Here is a 20,534-nt window from a genome sequence, read left to right on the forward strand (position 1 = left end):
CTAAAGTTCACCAGTGCAGCTGTGAATGCAAGAACAGTCAGTGGCAATGAGCCAAATCTAGAGGATTTGTGTGTATTTGCGTAGTTTCAAAAGCTTTCAATGTATAGAACATGAAGAAAACAGACATTTCTTATCCAGTTGTACAAACAAATAAGTATGAATCTGGTGTAGAAATTATTTATTCACCTAGAGTAAGGATTTCTTTTTTTATGTTTGTCGTCTTAATACTGGAATAAACATTCTAGTAAAAAAAAAAAAAAAATTAATACTGTGCACTAGGAGCATTTAGATATAAAATACAAACACACATTTGTTTGTTCTTAAAAACTTTAATTGGAATATCAAGAGGTCATTTTTGAGGAATAATGAAGCTTTTTTTTTTATCACAAAATGGACCATGACACTTGGATAAATACATGGTTTAGTATTTAAAATGATATTAATTGAAGAATACAAAAACAGCATGGCACGATGGAATAACAGTTTGGTTATTTTGGGGTCTAAGTCTAAATGAAATGCCGCAATTTGCACTTTTTTTCTTTATTTTCTTGGATTTTTTTTTTGTAAAGTAAAGTAAAATGCAGTGACGTTAGTGATAACTGAAAAAATGACATAAAACACATGATGTAAAAAAAAAAATTGTACTCTCTGTAAAAATAAAAAAATATATTCACAAAAGTCTTCATTTTAGCTGACAGATTTTAACCGAGGTTCCAACCCCAAATCCAGGATAGAGGGCTTCGGTGAAGGTGGTCTCGAAGCGATGAAGGCATGTCATGGTCTCGCCGATGCTGTAGAAAGCAAGCAGCCCTGCGGTGTGGTCTAGGTAGACCCCTATCCGTGGAGAATGTGGGGCGCTGATGGCTTTGTCCACCCGGTTATGCCAGGCAGAATAGCCCGTGTCAGAGCAGAGGAGACTCCAGGATTTATCGTTGTACCCCAGCAAGCACAGAGGACCCTTGCCTTTGCGGCTGATGCCTCGGTAGGCCACTCCGACAGAGAATTCTCCGTTCCACTCGATCTCCCAATAGAAGCGGCCACCAGACAGAGCCTCACGGCACAGCACCTGGGCGAAGGTATCAAACCGCTCCGAATTATCAGGGTAGGACTGCAGGTTGCGGGTTCGGGTCACCTTTTTGTTTCCATCTGACAGGTAGAGCTCTTTATAGGCTGTGTTGGGATCCAGACGGAGCTGACAGTAGTCTACAGGTAAGGAGGAGGGAATTTAATTACTTCCAGTAGTGCAAAGAATATCAATATCTACATAACAAAGGCTATACTTGTCATTCAAGTATGAAAGAATTTGTTACATAAGAGTTACATAATCCTAGAACAAGTGACTGAATGATTAGATTTGCTACTTACATTTTAAGAACTCAGACCTGCTCCTGGGCTGTGACGGAGGGGCACTGTCCACAGTTTGGATGTCTTTGACTGGATACAAAAAGGAAAAAGAAGTTTAGTTTTGATTCATTCAGTGTAGCTCTTTAACATTACGCAGTCTCTGACGTGGATGTGTTTTCTGATGCTTTACCTCGGCTGCTTTTCTCTCGGACACTACGGTTCTCCAGCGTGTAAACAGGCACTTCATTCACTGCAAAAAAATTTAAAAAACACCAGGAAAATACACATCAAGAGCAAGCCCTTTGTTTGTTAAACATCAACTCCATTAAGAAGTTATGCCCACAAAGCCGCCTAATCAGCAGCCTTGTGTTATTACATAACACATCCTGAAAACTCAAAATATGTTAATCACCCAATCAGAGCTTTTCCTTTTGTGTACAACACTTTAATCACGATTCAAAGTACTATTTGCTTTTGCGACTCACTCACATGACTCCGCTTTATGGAGTCTGTGGCAATTCATGGTCATGTGCTGCCCTGTCTGACTCAATTCAAATCCTCCTCATACTAGGTGTTTGATTTAGTGGAAAAATAAATAATTCATTGCTAGAATGCCATAATAATGCACTCTAACAACCCAACAAGGAAAATTAATTAATGTATTCAGCAGCTTTTTGAATAAATGGTGGTAGTTAGAGGGGGATTCAGACCTGATTTTGAGACCTTCAGCAGTTCCTCTCTGCCCAGTTCTTCAAGCCTTTCCTTGATCTCGGCGACGGCTTTCCTCGCGGCACTGAATGAGAAATCTGGGTTCAGAGACACTTTGGGAATGAAGCCATCATCAGTTGGTGTGCAGAGATAGTTGAAATTCTGTAGGGAAAAAGGGTATTGTCAGACACTACATACACCAGGCACATATCCCATATTAATATGTCTGTTTAGTTTATTCATAAAATTTTAGACTAATGTATTTTTAATCAAGGCAGTTTTATTGAAAAAATATGCTTAGTAGAGAAATTCTATACACACTACAGACTTAACAGAGAAACTCTTTAAAGAATATTTTATTTGTTCACTGGTACAAAATGAATAGCTGCATAATAAAAAAAAAAATTAATGTGCTGGCTAACAGGTTATTTCAAGGGTGTCCATACTCCTGTTCAATTGAGGAAGCTTTCCTCTTGGACTAGCTTTCCGGTATTCCACCCTAAACCAGCAGTGCGCGTGATTTAAAGGAAAGGAAATACCAAGGCGCGGGAATGTATTTGTTTGAATTTAGTTGCTAACAAGGTTAAAGTTTCAGCTAACTTCTGAAATGAGTGACTACACCTTTAACAGAATGCAACCACTGATATCTGTATCTACCTGTAAGAAGTGGATGTGGTCCTCAGTACTGTAGAGCTGCTTTAATCCAGTCTCCTTCTTCTTCAGTTCATCAATCTCCTGCTCCAGGCGCTCCATCAGCCCCTCGGCCTGGCTGAACGCAGCCTTCTCGTTGATGTTGATCAGCTTGGTGACCTCAGACCTCATCCTCTCGATGGCAGTGATCATCTCGTCAAACATCTTCTTGCTCTCCGCCATGGCCCTTTGAGCTGAGCTCTGAGGCATATTTGCAACAACAGTTAAGCCATCACATTCAGCCTTTGGCTAATCATTTTTTAACTGTTTTAGCTTTCTTTGTTTCAACTTTCATGGCCTCACATACCAGAACAAAAGACATACTGTGTCAGCAACTGGTTTCCACTTTATCAGACCAAAGGACAAATATGCCAAGGCCTCAAGGTTTATTTGTGTTCCCTTGCATGAGGTTACTAAAGAGATAAGGGTTCTATGCCTGGTCACTGTAAATCGTAGCCACCTAATATGGGCTTCTGTTTTTTTCGGCTGCTCTGATTATGTTACATGTTGCTTTTGATTGAGAAAACAGGGGCCATTTTGGAGGGATGCATTGAATCAGTGACCTACCTTCAGTGAGTCAACAGCCGTCTTTAGTTCCTCCAGCTCTTTGGTCCTCTGCTGGCATTTTTGTTTGATCTCAGCTTGGGAAACTCCAAGAAGTTTCTGTCAGAGAAAACACACAAAATCAAAACCAACTCAATATTGGCTGTTCAATGAAGTTTAAGTGACTAGTTCAGCAAGACTAACTACTGACAACCACTAAGAACCACTGAATTTGTTTCCGTACATGAGAGTACATAAGCTTTATTATGTATGCCAGTCTACTAATAAAAGGCGATAAAAAGGGAACTCTATCTACAGCATGTGTAAAATTTGCATTTGTATATTTAGCGAGATGGAAATCTTCACGTGGTGAATCAGTGCAGCTCATTAGAAATTGGTCGATCTGAAGACATCTGCTTAATATGAGCGTCTCTATCTCAGGAGATTGGGGAAATAAAAAGGAGCGCGGGAATGCCAACCACGGCAGGAATGTGAAACCAGCCGCTCCCGCCTTGTGTGGAAGCATTTCAAGGTGCACATGCCCTGGCCCCTTGGAGAATGAAGAGGGGGCTTTGGTGCAGCATTTCAGTGAGCCCATAGGACCATTCTTCAAGATAAGCTTGATGGAATGTGGGGAATCTGGGAAGGGGGTGAATAAAGGGAGTGTGTGGTGTGTGTCTCTGTTTGTGTGAGAGACTGAGAGGCCGATGAAAAATAAAGGGGGTCTTAAATCCGTGATAAAGTCCTTCTGGTTTCAACAGAGTAAACAAACCGTTCTCAGTTAGTACCTGCTGGTTCCCGCTCTGGCAGCGGATCACAGGCTTTACAAGAACAGCACCAGAATTATTGCCAAGCTTTGATAATGTAATTATGGAGATAAACAGAAACATATCAAATACTGTCAGCTTTTATCTGAAAAATCCCTGCTGTCAGTTGTCCTGTACTTGTTCCAGAGGAGAGGAAAACATTTGAAGGACGGCTATTTATAGTTTTTAATCTTGTCTTTCCACTTTCCCACAGGTACTGCTTATTTGCATGTCTTCATACACGCAAACTAGAAACACTGCCTTAAGGCTGTTGGAAGATTTTTAGCAATTTAATAGAAATGAAATTCCAAAGGGGGGTCAGAGCGAAGTAGATGTCTGCACATTCTCTCAGTCACATGTGTCTACTTACTGAGTGGGTGATGTCTTTAGAGGTTTAGCAGGTGGTCTATCTCAACTTATTTTACTGATAATGTAGGAGGTTGGGGGAAGAGGGGGGGTTGGTTGGGTCATAAGCTTTGACCTGATCTCCTCAAACTCACATACCTTTAGCTGTGGGATTTTGATTGTCCTGACCAACCCTTTTCCACCCCTTTTTCTCTCAGCTCCAAGGACATAAAATAATTTTCTTTGAAGGATAAGGCAAGCTGTTTCCAGAGTAAATCCCACTCAGAACATGCTTTGAGTTACCTTTGGCTAATTTGCTACAGAGACACTCCCTGTGTGGTTTTGGGTTGACTGCCAGGGTGTGATAACTTTATTTGGCTATGACTACTATTTACGTCTCTTACATCTGGATTCATGTTTATTCTCTCTACTCATAATACATTTTCATGAAGTGTTACTAATGGGTAATGGCTAGCTTGTTAAACATAACACAAACATATATCAGATAGTACAAAATGTTAGATGAACCATGGGAAGTGTAATTCCTGCCCACTGAAGAAAGGCTAGTTTAACGGTTCTGCACACCTCATTGAAGTCATACTCAACTGAACATCTTAGTATTAGTTTTTTTTATCAGAATCACAGAGTTTTGTTTTAAAAAATCACTCCTCACCTGCTTCTCACTTCTCTCTGCCTCAGCTGAGACAATATCATGACCCTTGTGCTCGCTGACGGTGCAGATAGCGCAGATACACATCTGGTCGGTACGGCAAAAAAGCTCCAAGCTCTTCTGGTGCTGCGGGCATATCTTTCTGTCCAGGTTCCCCAGTTCATCCACCAGTTTGTGTCGCTTGAAAGTAGCCGACTCATAGTGGGGCTTCAGGTGTTTCTCACAGTACGAGGCCAAGCAGTTGAGGCAGGACTTGACAGCTTTGAGCTTCTTTCCAGAGCAGAAGTCGCAAGGCACGTCAGTCGGTCCAGCAATGCTCCCGTTGCTTGGAGGCACCAAGTTGAGGTTCAGGCCAGTCTTCTTGATCTTCTCAGCCACTTTGGAGAGGGTTGCATTGGGTCTGAGCACGGGTCTCTGGGTGAAAGTGATTCTGCACTGAGGACAGATGTAAATCCCGGTGTAGTCAGCCTCATTCCAGTAGCCACTAATGCAGTCCATACAGAAGCTGTGGCCACAGGGGATAGCCACCGGGTCCCTCAGGAGACTTGCACACAGGTGGCAGCTGAAGTAATCTGGAGACACGGGCTCAGCCATGTTCACCTCACACATGCACAGCCGCGTACACAAACAAGATGCGTCCAAGCACCTGCTTAAGTAAACAGGGAGTGCCCGTGAACGAGAGAGAGAGAGAGAGAGAGAGGGAGAGAAAGAGAGGAGATGGTGCAAAGGAAGAGAAGTCAAAAATCTGGAACCTTCTAATCGGTGGGGCTGTGAAACAAGCAGCTGTTGAATTCCACAAGTTATTGATTGAAAGCAGGTAAAGCCCTCCCCTTCTTACAGAGAGAGAGAGAGAGAGAGAGAGAGAGAGACAGCAGGAAACAGCGCGCAAATGAGAGAGAGAGCACAGCCTACCTTAGACAAGCAAGTCAAGTTAGGAGTGCCAGAGCCCTAAAGAAAGACAGAGCATGGGAGTGTAGAGGGTGGAGTAAAAGAAAAATAGGGCAGGGCTATTGAGAATGAGTGAATTGTAGTCCAAAGGGTCCCAAGATGAAACTGAGAGTTGTTTAGCAAAGACACAAACCCAGACTAGAGTAGATTATTCCCTTTTAACTTTTTTTTTTTTTCCTTCGGGAGCTAAAGAATATTTTGATATTCAACACACACTATAATTATACCTGCTTAAATGTGTACATTTGTGTTTATCCCCTTTTAACCTTCTTACAGTTCTCACTCTCATAACGACGTACCGTCCCCTTTAGTTTCACTGCAGTTAATAATTCACTAGGCACTGAATAATGTCCTCTTGAATACATTCGAAATTTCTCAATGACTTTGTGGCATAAATATTGTCTGATCATTTATAGTGCAGAGCTAACATTGTGAGAAGAGAATCATTTTTAAATAAAATGAACATGATATTAAATTTCAAATCATTGGATACGGTACAAATGATGGAGGTGTGACTGTACATTCATTTATGTAAGCAAAAGACAAAATTGGTCAATGAAGTAAAGATTTATGCAGAGGATATGAGTCGAGCGTTGATGTAAATCTGGTTGAACTGGTCTCACTGTCTACTTGTTGTACGGGTGTGTGTATATCTCATTAAATAGTTTCTGTCAGTTACATTTTTTTGTCTTAAAACGTACGTCTCGGCTTGAAGGTGGGACCTTACACCACCTACAAACTAAACACCTCCCTACGGTTTTTGTTTACTCTGATCTGTAGTATTCCATATACGTAATATAACTTTGTCTGATCTATTAGGAATGCATATTATATTTCTAACTCAAATGACCATATACCTGTATGGGTATAATTAATAATTTAAAAGTCTTTTATCAGTAATATTGAAATACGGAACTATATAAAGGCAGTCCTATTCATCCCCATATCTTCACTCTTAATATGTAATACATTTCAGTCTGGCAGTTTTCTGGGGGACAAAAATAGATTAAGCGTTTAGTTGTGTTTGGTGTTAAAACATATATTTCGGGTCTCTGATGTTCCTTGTGACACAAGAAGCTGCCTCAACTGCTCGGCTTCGTACTGTGAGAAACACCTGATATCATTGCAATGTTACTGATATAAACATGTATCAAACTGAAACACGGAAACAGTTGAAAGAAATGTGTTTTAATGATGAATTACAATCTGTACAACTGCTAGATGCTCATCAGACTAGTAACATTTTCTCTTTCTATTTAAATGAGTTAGAAATATATCCTAATATCACACGTTGTTATATGACATATATGGAAACTATTTAAACCTGTCTTTTTCTTGATTCTACATTTTGGTATTATAAGAAAAAAAAAAAACGTCATGTTATAAAAATATCATAAATCTTAAGTCATATTGCAGCATCTTGCATTCTTTGCATGTCATGGGTACGCATTCCAGTCATGTTTGCCAATCCTTATTTGCATTGCTTGCTCACATAGAGCACGTGAGCACTGTGGAGATCACGCTGCAGTTGTGAAATAATTTGTCTGTGTAAATATCTCTGAAATTTTGAACGACTTGTTCTTTTGTCATTAGTTTCGGCCTTGATAGATGCCAACTCATAGATGTCGCCCTCGCCCTGCAGTACAAGCCTACTTACTCCACCTGACACTTCCTTTTTAGAGGACAATTGATACCAACCACTGTGTCAGGGTTCGTGTAATACTTCTCTGCTGTGTAACACCTCCGAGTACATGAGTTTCAATGTTTCACCGGTCATTTGCATAGCCACAGCAAGTGTGTTGTTGAAAAGGGGGCAGAGCTTGTTTGCACCTTTCAGTGTGTGGATTAATATGGCAAAAAAACATCCTTTAAATATTGTCATCAAATCAGATCTAAGCTCAAACTTCTCATGATGCATGCTAATGTCACGTTTTAGGACCTGGACACTGCAAGTAGTCTTAGCTGCATTTTGTAAACTGGTTTAGTCCAAATTCCAGGTGCACACATAGTGACACAGATAGTGACACTTGTTAAACTTTGACTGGCTGCACAAGACCGGTTTCATCAGCCCCGCCTCCCATGCCTATCTGACATCACTCTGTAGATGGTTTCGCCTCACTCCTTATTTGGTATGCTTTCTGATAAGCCAGTTTCTCTTTCCTTCCTCTTTTTTTTTCCAGAGTTGATCAGATTCCAGGAAAGGCTGTTGTACAGAGCTTTTCCTGTGATTGTCTCTGTGTGAACACTAAATGACTAACACAGAGCTAGGTGAAGTCTTCTCAGGGTGGAGCTCCTTTTTCTTCTGATCTGAGACATGAACACTAATGTTAATGAATAATGGAAGCAATTTTGCCAGGTGGATAGAATCCATATAATAAATCAGTATTATGGCAATTGCATTAGACAACTGCATGCTTATAACCCCTATATGACCTCAGACACATTGCACTACTTTAAGATCCTTGGCTCCACGCCTCTGAGGCACAATTCAGTCAGGAAGCTTTGTGTTTCCTTGTGTACATTACAACTCAGCGATCATGTTACAGTCAGTTAGTGAGTAAGAGAAGCGTATAGGAGTTACTGTGTAGGGGTACATACTGAGGTTGCAGGAATGTGTGTGTGTGTGTGTGTGTGTGAGTGTGTGTGTGTGTGTGCATCCATGTGTGAGTCTCTAACCCAGACTGACCAAGTGTAAAGGAGTGTGAGCTTGCATAATATGCATGTCGATAATGTAGAAGTCAAGGGTTTGCCTCTGTCCGTTCGTTTCGTCAGCACATGGAGACGAGGTATTTACAAGTGCTTCCCTTGAACAATGGTTACCTTTGTCAGTCTAAGCCAAGATGCAGGGTGTGTGTTGCTAGATGTCTGGAGAAAGGCCAAGCAGGAGTGAACAGGTTGCAAAGACTGAAACTGCAATGGGAAACAAAATAGAGAGAAAGCGTCTAAAGACACAGAAATCTCTAGTTACATTATAGAGCACCTCTTCATTGCTTTGAGATTATATGAGGAAAAAATTCATCCTGAAGCAGATCATGGAATAAAAAGCAGATAAAAACCATCACTGGATGGTTTACCTTTATTTAAAAAATCTGTTGCATGACCTTGACAGCACTGAGATGCCAGATTACATATATAATTACATAAATATACCTAATATAGTAGTATACCTGATAGATAACAGCAGGGATGAAAACAAATAAAATGAAACTATACACTTGTCGCTGATCATTTTGTAACTTTAGACTCTGATGTAATGCTGCACTCTTCAAACAACTCAAGCTCATGCTACCTCCAACACACAAATATATCCTGGAACTGTGCACTCACTACAGTGGCTCAACATCACTCATGTGAGTAACTGTGTAAACTAACCAATAACGTAGATAATGAAGGAGGGGTTTGGGTCTGTGCCCATGATAGCCTCATATTCCTGTTCTTGGCTGAAACCTGATGTAGTCTTCTGCTGTTGTAGCTCATTCACATCAAGGTGTGATGTGTGCATGCTGAGATGCTTTTCTACTCAGTTGTAAAGAGTGATTATTTGCATTACTACTGACTTCCTGGTCATGAAACTAGCAATTGTTTCAGGGTTACACTTTTTCCCCATTCTGATGTTTGATATGAACATGATATGAAGTTCTTTGACCTGTATCATCTGCATGTTTTTTCTGCATTGTGTTGCTATGTGATTGGCTGATTAGATACCTGCATGAATGCACAGATGTACAGGTGTTCTAATCAAAGTGGATGGTGGGTGTACGTCATCGTTATCTAGATCCTCTGCCGTTGTAGCTTATGTCATACACCTCCTTCTTCAAACTGGGTTCAGATTATTTCACTTTTTTTCATTCAGTTTGTCTCACACAATACATTTTCTTTTTCTCATACAAAAACATGCATTGTGATGCAAACCTTTGCATTTAAATGTAAACAGGAACAAAGTAAAAGGTGTACTACAAAAGCAGGATCCAGACATTTAAGAGCTTACATTGGTGGGTAGAATTTTCAAATGTATTTTTAAACAATATTCCTGAATAAAACCTAAACATCCCTGCCAGTATAAAGCACATTAATTAATTATTCATTAATTTCCCCTGTTTTAAAGACCCTTTTAGTACCTTTCTAGTAACTACACTGTTTAAAGTATCTCTGTGTAGCCATAAAAATATATCACGACTACGTGACCTATCGTCCAGTGGCCTCCACAGCCTGGGTAGAGAGATGTGAGATAACAGATAAACGGTAGTGTCCATTAGTCTCTTCTCTTGGTGCAGTCACCTCTACTGTTGTTTGAAGGTGTCACAGTTGAACGAGAAGCAGCTCCAGTTCCACTACAACCAGTTAGAGACTGATAAGACAGGGCACTTTTCTAAACTCAACCACTTCATTTACTATATAAAATCAGACCAATTATTTAATACTTAATAGAATTAGAATATAGTTTTGAAATGTCTACATTGCATCAAAGGAATCTGGAGCAAGTCTCTTGTTACGAGTGCCAGTGTTGCCTTTAACTAAATGTGATTGCGTGTTATCAGAGTAGGGCTGCTTTTTATCAGTCGCTGCTTCACATGAAGGTGTAGGCAGCAGTAAATCAGACAGCCTATGTAAGCAAGGATAAATATTTGACCAGGGCTATTAAAATCTCAGTTTGTCCATGTTACTCTGCAGCATTTTATGAAGGACATAAAAATGGATTGTACAATATTTCTTTTACATTCTCAGCTCCGTAGGTCTGTAGTGCAATATTGACTCCACTGGAATCTCTGCCTTTAAGCCTCGCTAGTATAATTTCCACTGTAGGAGGAGAATGAAAGACATGACATGTAGATGTCCTGCAGGTTTGGGTGCTGCTTCATATTTCCCCAAGCTACAAATAGTTTAAAAAACAAAAACAAAAAAGCTTTCTCACTTTCACAGTGGAACCTTTTACCTCTTTAGACCTCTCTTGTCGGACCCTTTGCTATCCGACTTATCAGGCTGGGACACATTCTTGCTGACACTTTTTGTGGCCTGCATTGAAACTCAAGAGCAGATGGTCATCTCGGCTTCTGGGTGAGAGATAACTTTGAGGTACTTTCTGAGAAGAGACATATAACAGCCCCAGAGATTTGCTGTCAAGGATGAATTGACATTTGAGAGAGAGAGAAAAAAGGATGCAATTTCCACTAGTCAGGTTTACTACACTATCAAACTAGTTAATGTTTAACAATAAATGTTAAACGTTCATGCTATTATTGCTGCGTTATTCACATTTTTTATCCTCTACTAGTGCATAATTGTTCGGTCCTCTTTTCTTTGCTATTATTTGCTTTCATTAGATGTGATAAATTAATTTTGTCTACTTTTCTTTTTTGCAAGTTTCTCACAGGGTTTGATGGCTTGTGTTAAATGGTCAGACAGTTTCTGGATGTTAAGTGCACATCCATCACAGAAGCCTCTGAAGTACACTATAATGCCACGGATTAAGACATCATGTTCGTACCAGGGCCCCTTGAGAATGCACCTCCCAAGAATAGTATGGAGATGAGCTCATACCTTTCCCAAACTTTCAACACACTCTGGTCTTGGGAAAAGGTTGTAATTAGCCAACCATGTCAATTAGTCATACTGTTAAAGGTAACACTTTACTTGAATCCTGTGTATTAAGACTGACATAACCGTGACATTAAAGTCTCAAAGCAGATATGAGTCTGGGTGTATTGCATAGAGTCATGCTATCATTACTGTCGAAAATATGGAGTGAATATGGACAGTTGTGACAATGAAATATTTCTCCCAATGAGATTATTATAAATCAGTTAGATGTTAGTGGTTTGCACATTTATTTCACACCATCAGGGTTGGGAAATCAGTACTGTGTGTGCAGAATTTGGATGATTTCCACATGTTTTAGCAGTACTCTCCCCAGTGATTTCCTCCCCAGTCCAAAAACATTGCCTGATTGGCATCTCTAAATTTTCTGTAGTATGTGAACGTGTATGCGATTGTGTCCAGCAAAGGGTTGGCACCCTGTCCAGAGTGTCCCTCAAGTCGCAGATTACTGTGTGCTAACCCATTACAGTGTATTTCACACATTCACATACAGGGTTTAGCTATAGATAGATTATATCATCCTATATATCCTATATACAGGTACTATCATCATGATAATGACCCTGAACCTATTCCAAAAGAATGCAGACATGGTTTCCAGGTCACAGCCCCTTTAAAAACCTGTGGTCTGGAATTGAAAAGGATCCATGTGATGCATGAAGGAGTGGTCTAAGATCACTCTAGAAATATCTTCAACCTTGTTACACATTACAGGAAAAGGCTCAGTGCTTTTTTTGTGGGAGTTAATTGTGGGTGTGCTGATTATTTTATCAGTGTTCATCAGTATTTTGTAGAAACAAAATGAAAAGTAAGCAAGGAAAACTATGCATGTGTCACAATCATAGTTGTCAGCTCAACATATTACTCAAAGGATGTGCTATTTATTTATTTTTGCTCATTCTAATGAAGCTGCTACTAATTATTACATGAAAAGTAGATGAAAAACCAAGTCACTTTTATTTTATTTAAGTTCTTGCCCCTAATCCTCCATATAACGATAGTGTTATTCATTACTGTTATGGCTGCATTTAAAAAGGAGTTATTTTGTCAATCTTAAAACTTATCCAAGCTTATCCCAGAACCACTTGATGCAAGGCGGGCTTGCACTCTGGATGGAACACCAGTCCATTTCAATGCATCATACACACACATTCACACACCCATTCACACCTAATTGTAATTTGTTAAAACACCTACTGGGATGTTTTTAGGAGGTGAGCAGAAACTCACGAACCCCCCCCAAAAAAAATAGACACAGGAGGAACATGAAAAACACCACAAAGAGTAAACCAATGATAAACAAGTATTTTATGACAGTTGTGAAATAGCCGCTATCATGATAAGTACAGTACTGGTAACATGACATGTTTATATAACAGGGTGGAGGAACATGTCAACTTCCACTATATATTTGTCATAAATATAAATATGTTTATGGAAGTTTTATGACACACGGTTCAAAGGAAGCTTGGAAATTGGAAACACCCTGTTAGTTTGTCATTTAGACAACAAAAATAGTGCAAAAGCTAGATAGTGGTACATTACTTAACCCCTCAAACTCCTAGAACCATTGACAGACCCAGACTTACATTCCTCACTCTCATAGCGATGCCTCTCCTGTTAGTTTGCCTTTAGTTGCTGAGTAACGCGTAGTAGTTACTGAATAACTTTTAAATTGAATTGATTTAAATTGAATAACCAAATACTAACCTGGACTGTAAGGGACTGTAAGGGATCAAATAAATTCTCCGTATTACCTTCCGATGAACAAAAATTATGTAGTGTACTCTTAGGTGGTGTATTTTTAGTTGCACCACACCAGTGTCACGTGTGTGTGTGTGTGTGTGAGAGAGAGAGAGAGAGAGAGAGAGAGGGAGGGAGAGAGAGAGAGAGAGAGAGAGAGGGAGGGAGAGAGAGAGCTAACGTTCACTGCTGTTAGCATTCCATGTTTAAAAATGTATTATGCAAACTGAGAGCCTACTACATATTTAAAAAATGCACTGCATTTAGAATCTACATAAATCTCATGTCAAACTGAAATGACAGACCAAAACTATGTTTTGAGATCATACATTTCATTCATTCTTCTCACCTTCCCTTCATAGTATTTTTCTGATTGATTACTGGTCTCTCTCTCTCTCCCTCTCTCTCTCTCTCTTGTTCCTCACCTGTGTCTGAGCCACTCCCCTACACATTTAACTAGTTTCTGCTCAACCAGTTTGTCCTCCTCGCTGCCTGAATGTTGACGGTATATAACACTGTTGTGGTGCCACATTCTCACTTTGGCTTTGCCTTCACACAGACACACTTCTACACTAAGGTCACAAACTGCTCCTGTTACTGAGTCCATGTCGTATGACCAGGACATCTGCTACCTCTGCAAAGAGGACCTGAGGGACCCCGTGTCCATTCCTTGTGGTCATCTCTTTTGTGCCATCTGCCTCAAGACCTACTGGGACCATGCTGACCCGACAGGCCAGTACGTGTGCCCGCAGTGTCGAGCGATCTATAGCAAGAGGCCTGCCCCACGCCGCCTGATGCCGTCTCGAAGCTCTTCGGTCCAGAAGCTTTCAGAGTCCTCCCCTCCTGCTCCTCCAGCTCCAGACTACAACTACGCCGGCCCCAGGGATGTGGCATGCGACATCTGCATTGGGAAGAAGCTCAAAGCTGTTAAGTCATGCCTGATGTGCCTGGCATCATACTGCGAGAAGCACTTGAAACCTCACTATGAGTCGGCAACCTTCAAGAGGCACAAGTTGGTGGATGAGATCGGGCACCTGGACAGGCAGATCTGCCCACAGCACCAGAAAGGCCTGGAGCTCTACTGCCGCACGGACCAGATGTGTATCTGTGTGCTGTGCACTGTGAAGGAGCACAAGGGCCATGACATGGTATCAGCCGAACAGGAGAGAAGCGAGATGCAGGTGAGAGCAATTCAATTATCAACTATTCAACTATTCAAGTGGTCAAGAGGATGTTTGTCTTTCGGTTTCACTACCTATGTTTTTAGAATGACACAACTCATAATAACATTGTTTGGCCAATAAAACAGACCTAGATATTTCGTCTCTTTTGTCAATTGCTCTTTCTTTCCCATTACTACACATTCGGCTTGATTAAAGGGAGTAACTCTGTTGAATTTAAGACAAATTAGCCTGACCTACAGTCAACCTGTTATCAAAGAGGATGTGAATGGACTGTGTCTATTGCTCCTTGCCAAACTCCTAAAACAAACATATCTTATTGGGAGTGATCTCCACCCGGATTAGAATAAAGAAGTCGCCTGTGCAGTATTACTGGTGAGGAAAAATGACTGAACTGCTGTTTGTAATGGCAAAAGTCCTCCATTGTTCCTTAACCAAAATAGGGAAATACTTGCTTTAGTTTCCAACATAACAATCAACATGCCCTTGCTTTTGTGTTTTAAAACATTTGTTATTAACATATCGATAAACATTGTCCGTTTTTGATTTAATGTTAGCTGAAAGCAAGAATGATATAATGGACAAGGAAATGTCATATTCATAATGTTTGTGCATGTGTTACTACAGCAACGTCTGGGTGCCACACAAGCTGAGGTTCAGGAGAAGATCCATGACCGAATGAAGCAGATGGAAGAGTTGAAACAAGCTGTGGATGCACTAAAGGTAAGAAAATAATGCTTTTTATGTATATAGACTGAGGCACTGATAAACATTTGTTAATCCTAAACTACTACACTTGTAAGTGAGCCCTTTCCTCTGCCAGAACGGGTTTTAAATCAAAGCCCTTTAGTAACCAAGAGTCTTTGGAAAATTGTTTTTGTCCAAATGTGTAAATAATACCACCTGAGCCAACCTAAGTAATTTAGATTACTAATGTTTCATGAAACTAAACCACAATGCATATAATTGGGGATATTTGGCTTTGTTATATGAACTATAGAGCTAACGCCTACAAAAAGGAGACTTACCTTTCAGGCAACATTCAATACTAAAAGTCTTCTTTAAGATACAAGACTCTGAATCCTTATAAAGTACTGCAGTTTAGATATTCATGTTCAATTAAAAGGGACTAAATGAAACGAAAATGTTCGGTCCAGAGCTCGGCTCAAAGGGCTTTGCAGGAGAGCGAGAAGCTATTCGGAGACATGCTCCGCACCATCGAAAGGATGCAACAGGAAATGGCCAAGCTGATTTCGTCCAATAAGAAAGCGGCGCTAAGCACAGCAGAGGGCCACATGGACCGCTTGGGGCAGGAGATTGCGGATCTAAGGAGGAGAGACAATGAGCTGACGCAGCTGACGCGCACAGAGGACCACATCCACTTCATCCAGGTACATAAAAATCTCTGAAGAAGGTTGAGGTTCATGTGAACAAAAATCAGAGAGGTGGGTACAGAACCTCAGAGTCCTTAATTCAGGAAATCGTCTTTTGCTTCTTTAGCATTTAAAATGACATAAATATCTAAATCACACTGATATTTTATATGTATTTTAAATAAAGCATATATATTTTCATTCATGTGTGTGGTCTTTTGTTTTAAAGAGTTACCACATGCTGATAGCCCAGACAGATGCTGAAGAGCTGCCCACCGTTAGCGTCAACCCGTACTTCTCCTTTGGCTCCGTTACCAAGACTGTCTCAGAGTTGAAACAGCACCTGAATGAGTATGGCAACGAGGAGCTGGTCAAAGTGGCCACCACGGGTGAGTTAGGGCATACATTATGATGTGAAACTGAAATCTATGAACATAATGTAGCTCTCATTAAATAAGATTTTACTGAGTCACCATTTTTTTTATATAACGTACTGATGGGTGACAAGTTAAAGGGAAAAAAAAACACACAGGGGCTCTGTTATGCTCAGAACGCATTTACATTTGCAGGCATGAACGTGGATATTCTAACTTCTCACTTATGATGAAACCGTACTATCCTGATATGAATGGTCTCTTCAGATAAGCCCCGCCCACATCCCCAGTTTTTCAGGAATGACTTTATGAGTGTGAAAATCCATAGTGTTGAAGATAACGCTCTTCAAATTAAATCCACTGTCAAAACACCAATTAAGTGGAATATCTTTGGGAAGAATAGTGTTCATTCATCCCCCTAGTACACTTCTAGGCACTTGTGGAATTTATGCCAAGGTGCAGTGAAGCTGTTCTTGAGGCTTGCGGTGGTCCAAAAATCCACTTAACTACAATTATTTTCCTGCATCCGCATACAGTCCTGTTCAGTTGGGTATTTTATTTTATTTATGGCATAGTACAAATTTTAATTATGACTTTAAATTCTCTTCCAGTGAACAAAATGCCTTTCTGTCAACTAGACGACAAAAAGGTGCGGAAGTCTGTAAAGGGTGAGTGATGTGAAACGAGACATTTTAAAATTTCTCCTGTTCTCTTTATTAACATTGGCTGCAATGTTGAAATGTTCATTTTGGACATTTGGACATTTTTTTGGCAGCTGAAAAAATAAGTTGATATTTGAGCTAATATCATGTGACCATGGCATATGTAAATGAGTAGTTGTGCACTGTTAGCTGTTTATAACATTTCCGGGTGTGGACTGCATAATCCTAGAGATCCTTTCATTATCTCACATAGGTCAAAGATGAAAAAAGGCTCTAAAAATACATTTAAAAATTAAATAAATACATTTGTAAGAATAATAAGTGTAATTTACTTAAAAAATGGTATGCCACGTATATGAATTTATATACTTAAATTGTGGTAAACATTTTATTTTAGAATTGTTTGCTGATTTTTGCTCTCAGTGCCTTTAATTCTCCATTAATATATATATATATTTTCTGTAAACACCATTCATGATGCCATATAAGGTGTACTTTCTGCTGTGTTTCTAGGTGATGAAGTTGATGTATATAAGACTCAGAGGACTCTAAGCCAAGCACCTCGCAGCCAGGCTCCACGTACCAGGGATGAATTTCTCCAGTGTAAGCATTTGAGCATTTTCGTATCACTTTAATCTACAACATGGCAACAAAGATATTACTTTTACGTGCCATCTTAGAGAGCTATCTGGTTTTGATTAGGTGTTGGCTCAGTGGGTTTTAAGAACTAGACATGATTACATACAACAGTATAGGAAAAGGTAAATGTATCATATGTATACAATGCTTCAGACATTTCCATCATGGTATGCGACATAATTCGTGTAATTATGCTTTAAACAAAGCGCAGAGGAACAAGGCTGGCCTTTAGCCCAGTGCTCGGTGGGTTGTTGAGGGAGTTGTCCTGCAGCATTCCTTAGATATGGGATTTGTGCATGAACAGACTGAAAGAACTTGCTCAGCCTGTTAAGCAAGTGGGTGTATGGTTTGTTAAGGGAGAGAAGACATTCCAAGAACTAGAGCGCAAAAATTTATGAGCAAGCCTCATTCTGCAAACCTGGGCTGGATGCATCTTTACTCTCTGGCTCATGCTTTCTGGTTTCGTGCACTTGTTCTAACCTCATCTGGGTGTTTATTGTGACTTGAAGCAGGAGGGGAGCATCAAACATTTCACATGAACGCCGGCATCTGCACAGACCATTTAGGTGAACTGTTTGTTGGTTTTCTCCAGCTGGAACTGCTTAGCTGAAAGGCTTGTTGTTCCTGTCTAATTGGAAAAAAAAAACCACAATAAGGCCAAGGCTACAAAAGGCAAGTCTTTCATCTATTGTGCACAAACTGGGTGACGCCCCGATTAGGGATCTTAGCAAAGACAGTGTAACCATAAGCTCACCTCTTTACTTACTTCATAGTTTAAATACTCAAAGTAGTGTTAGTTATGGCAACACAAATCCCAATGGGATCTTTATTGGGATATGTTTTTAGCATGGAGGTTAAACCACATACAAAACAATGTACTTCAGGTAAGCATAGTAAATGTAGCACGACTCATTGAATTCCAATGTAACTGCATGGGTGTGTAGTCAGTCTGAAGTGTGTGCTGCCGCTCTTGGCCCTCTAGATCAGAGACGATCACGTGGTTCCTCAGGCAGCCGCAACCACCTAGTGTACAACCAGCTCTGAGAGCCGATGAGGTGGGCAGACTCTAGACTTTATTTGCATGCTGGGCCTATGCTCATTAATAGCCAAAGAGTATAGCAGTGCTGACTGAAGATCAGCTTTCTCTCCATTTCAATCCTCACTGAAGTCACTTCACTGACTGTTGATTATTTAAACTGATGTGAGGTCAGCACTACTATTTTAAAGAGAAATGTACCTGGGCTTTACCTTTAGGGTCTGTCACTTTCATCTCGCATGTTGGACCTTGAAAACTTTTGTTTTATCAGTATTAAACTTTACAGTTTAATACTTTGGCCTTGGTGTTTGATTTCATCTGGTTTAACTTTCTCTAGAGTACAAATCCTTTACGTAGGTATCTCTAAATTAAAACTCTAATAATAATTTACACTATTTCCCATCTCTTCTGCTCTGTTGAACAGATGCCTGCCAGCTAACTCTAGACCCAAACACAGCATACAGACAGCTCTACCTTTCTCGAGGCAACAGGAAAGCAGCACTGAAGAGAGACCCCCAGTCCTACAATGACAGCTCCCATAGGTTCGACTGCCTGCCCCAGGTGCTGTGCAAAGAGGCCCTGTCTAGTGGCGCCTACTACTGGGAGGTGGATTGGAGCGGCGAGGGAGCCTCCATCGGCATCACTTACAAGGGAATCAAGCGTACAGGATACGGTGATTCGTCCCGCATCGGCTACAACCGCAAATCCTGGGCCCTTTTCTGCTCAGATTCCAGCTACTCCGCTCGCCACATGAAAGATCATGTCGATATAAATGCACCCTACTCTTCTCGCATAGGGGTTTTCCTGGACTATGATGCAGGCACACTGTCTTTCTACAGTGTAGCAGAGACCATGACACTTATACACCAATTTAAAGCCTCCTTCACTGAGCCTGTCTATCCTGGATTTTGGGTGTGGTATGAGTCGGCCATCTGTATTTGTCAGCTGTAGTTCTTTGTTGATTATTTGGTTTAGGGAGAAAACAGGCAAATATCTTTTGATAATTTTATATATGTGTGTCATTTTTTTTCATTTTATTGTCTTTATGTTATTAAATCAGTTGCAGTATGAAAATAATGTGAATTAGCAATAGAAGAATATATAGTAGATAAGCTAAATTGTTAGTGCCCATGGTGACATCTGCACTGAATGATTAATAGTGAAGCGTGTGTGTGTGTGTGTGTGTGTGTGCGTGTACGTGTTCTAATTCCAATGCTGTTTTGTATCCACAAATGTAAAGACAATAAGCAGTCTGAATTCGAATAAAAATCTAAAATATCTGTCCATTGTTGGTTATTAGGGGCAATAGATAATGTACAGACTCTTGCAATGAACTCGCTGAACTACCCAATAAAATGTACAAGATATTCTAAAGCTCTAAAGAGTAATTAATGAACGAAGGGCGCCATCTATTGGCGGGATAAATGAAGCTGGTAGATGGACTCGTGGTATGTTCAGATTAGAGAGATGTGTGCTGGTGGGAAAGTGGGAAAGAACACACTAGTAATGGCAACACCTACTTTTTAGTACAGGAAAAGATTTCCATGCTACTGAGCAGTGGTGGCTCAAGTGCTTAAGGCTCTGGGTTATTGATTGGAAAGTTGGCACTGTTGGGCCCCTGAACAAGGCCCTTAACCCTCTCTGCTCCAAGGGTGCTGTATCAGGGCTGACCCTGTGTTCTGCCCTCAACCCTTAAAGTTGGGATATGTGAAGAAATATTTCACTTTGCTGTGAAATATGTGGTTTTAGACCATTGACTACTTAGTATGCTGAAAGGTGTCTTGCTAGGAAAGGTGAGCAGTGATTAAATTCAGCAAGCTAGCATTAACAAGTTAGCAGCTTAACTCTAGACACTAGTTAGCTGCTAATTTCTTTCC

The 20,534-nt window shown here is 40.4% G+C and overlaps 2 protein-coding genes across 3 annotated transcripts; one reads left to right on the forward strand and one right to left on the reverse strand.

Annotated features, from left to right (window-relative positions):
• Positions 1 to 309: 309 nt before the first annotated feature.
• Positions 310 to 6,055, reverse strand: ftr82 (finTRIM family, member 82). Its single transcript, XM_058382444.1, has 8 exons — positions 6,019 to 6,055; positions 5,110 to 5,752; positions 3,310 to 3,405; positions 2,710 to 2,943; positions 2,055 to 2,214; positions 1,535 to 1,594; positions 1,366 to 1,434; positions 310 to 1,203 (listed from the first exon to the last, which is right to left on the reverse strand). The coding sequence occupies exons 2-8, from the start codon at positions 5,713 to 5,715 to the stop codon at positions 683 to 685; spliced, it is 1,746 nt and encodes a 581-aa protein (XP_058238427.1). The 5' UTR covers positions 5,716 to 5,752; positions 6,019 to 6,055; the 3' UTR covers positions 310 to 682.
• Positions 6,056 to 13,893: 7,838 nt separating this feature from the next.
• Positions 13,894 to 19,937, forward strand: ftr83 (finTRIM family, member 83). 2 transcript variants are annotated; one of them, XM_058382446.1, is made up of 8 exons: positions 13,894 to 14,573; positions 15,201 to 15,296; positions 15,731 to 15,964; positions 16,176 to 16,335; positions 16,932 to 16,988; positions 17,496 to 17,585; positions 18,604 to 18,676; positions 19,082 to 19,221. In XM_058382446.1, exons 1-7 carry the CDS (start codon positions 13,998 to 14,000, stop codon positions 18,663 to 18,665), a joined length of 1,275 nt encoding a protein of 424 aa, XP_058238429.1. In that variant the 5' UTR covers positions 13,894 to 13,997; the 3' UTR covers positions 18,666 to 18,676; positions 19,082 to 19,221. The 2 variants fall into 2 exon arrangements, with proteins under 2 accessions (XP_058238429.1, XP_058238428.1); XM_058382445.1 differs by lacking the exon at positions 18,604 to 18,676 and having other exon boundaries at positions 13,896 to 14,573; positions 19,082 to 19,937.
• The last annotated feature ends 597 nt before the right edge of the window (positions 19,938 to 20,534 follow it).

Source organism: Hemibagrus wyckioides, linkage group LG28 (assembly GCF_019097595.1).
Source record: "Hemibagrus wyckioides isolate EC202008001 linkage group LG28, SWU_Hwy_1.0, whole genome shotgun sequence".
Taxonomy (NCBI): domain Eukaryota; kingdom Metazoa; phylum Chordata; class Actinopteri; order Siluriformes; family Bagridae; genus Hemibagrus; species Hemibagrus wyckioides.

What these genes read in the sequence shown, in the direction of transcription:
- ftr82 (XM_058382444.1), bottom strand. Translation starts at nt 5,715, where the DNA reads ATGTGTGAGGTGAACATGGCTGAGCCCGTGTCTCCAGATTACTTCAGC. An exon ending in CGGCTGTTGACTCACTGAAG is followed by an intron (nt 2,944 to 3,309) that starts GTAGGTCACTGA and finishes AATATGCCTCAG; the next exon opens with AGCTCAGCTCAAAGGGCCAT. An exon ending in ACCACATCCACTTCTTACAG is followed by an intron (nt 2,215 to 2,709) that starts GTAGATACAGAT and finishes TTTTCCCTACAG; the next exon opens with AATTTCAACTATCTCTGCAC.
- ftr83 (XM_058382445.1), top strand. Translation starts at nt 13,998, where the DNA reads ATGTCGTATGACCAGGACATCTGCTACCTCTGCAAAGAGGACCTGAGG. An exon ending in GGTCAAAGTGGCCACCACGG is followed by an intron (nt 16,336 to 16,931) that starts GTGAGTTAGGGC and finishes ATTCTCTTCCAG; the next exon opens with TGAACAAAATGCCTTTCTGT. An exon ending in GGTGCGGAAGTCTGTAAAGG is followed by an intron (nt 16,989 to 17,495) that starts GTGAGTGATGTG and finishes CTGTGTTTCTAG; the next exon opens with GTGATGAAGTTGATGTATAT.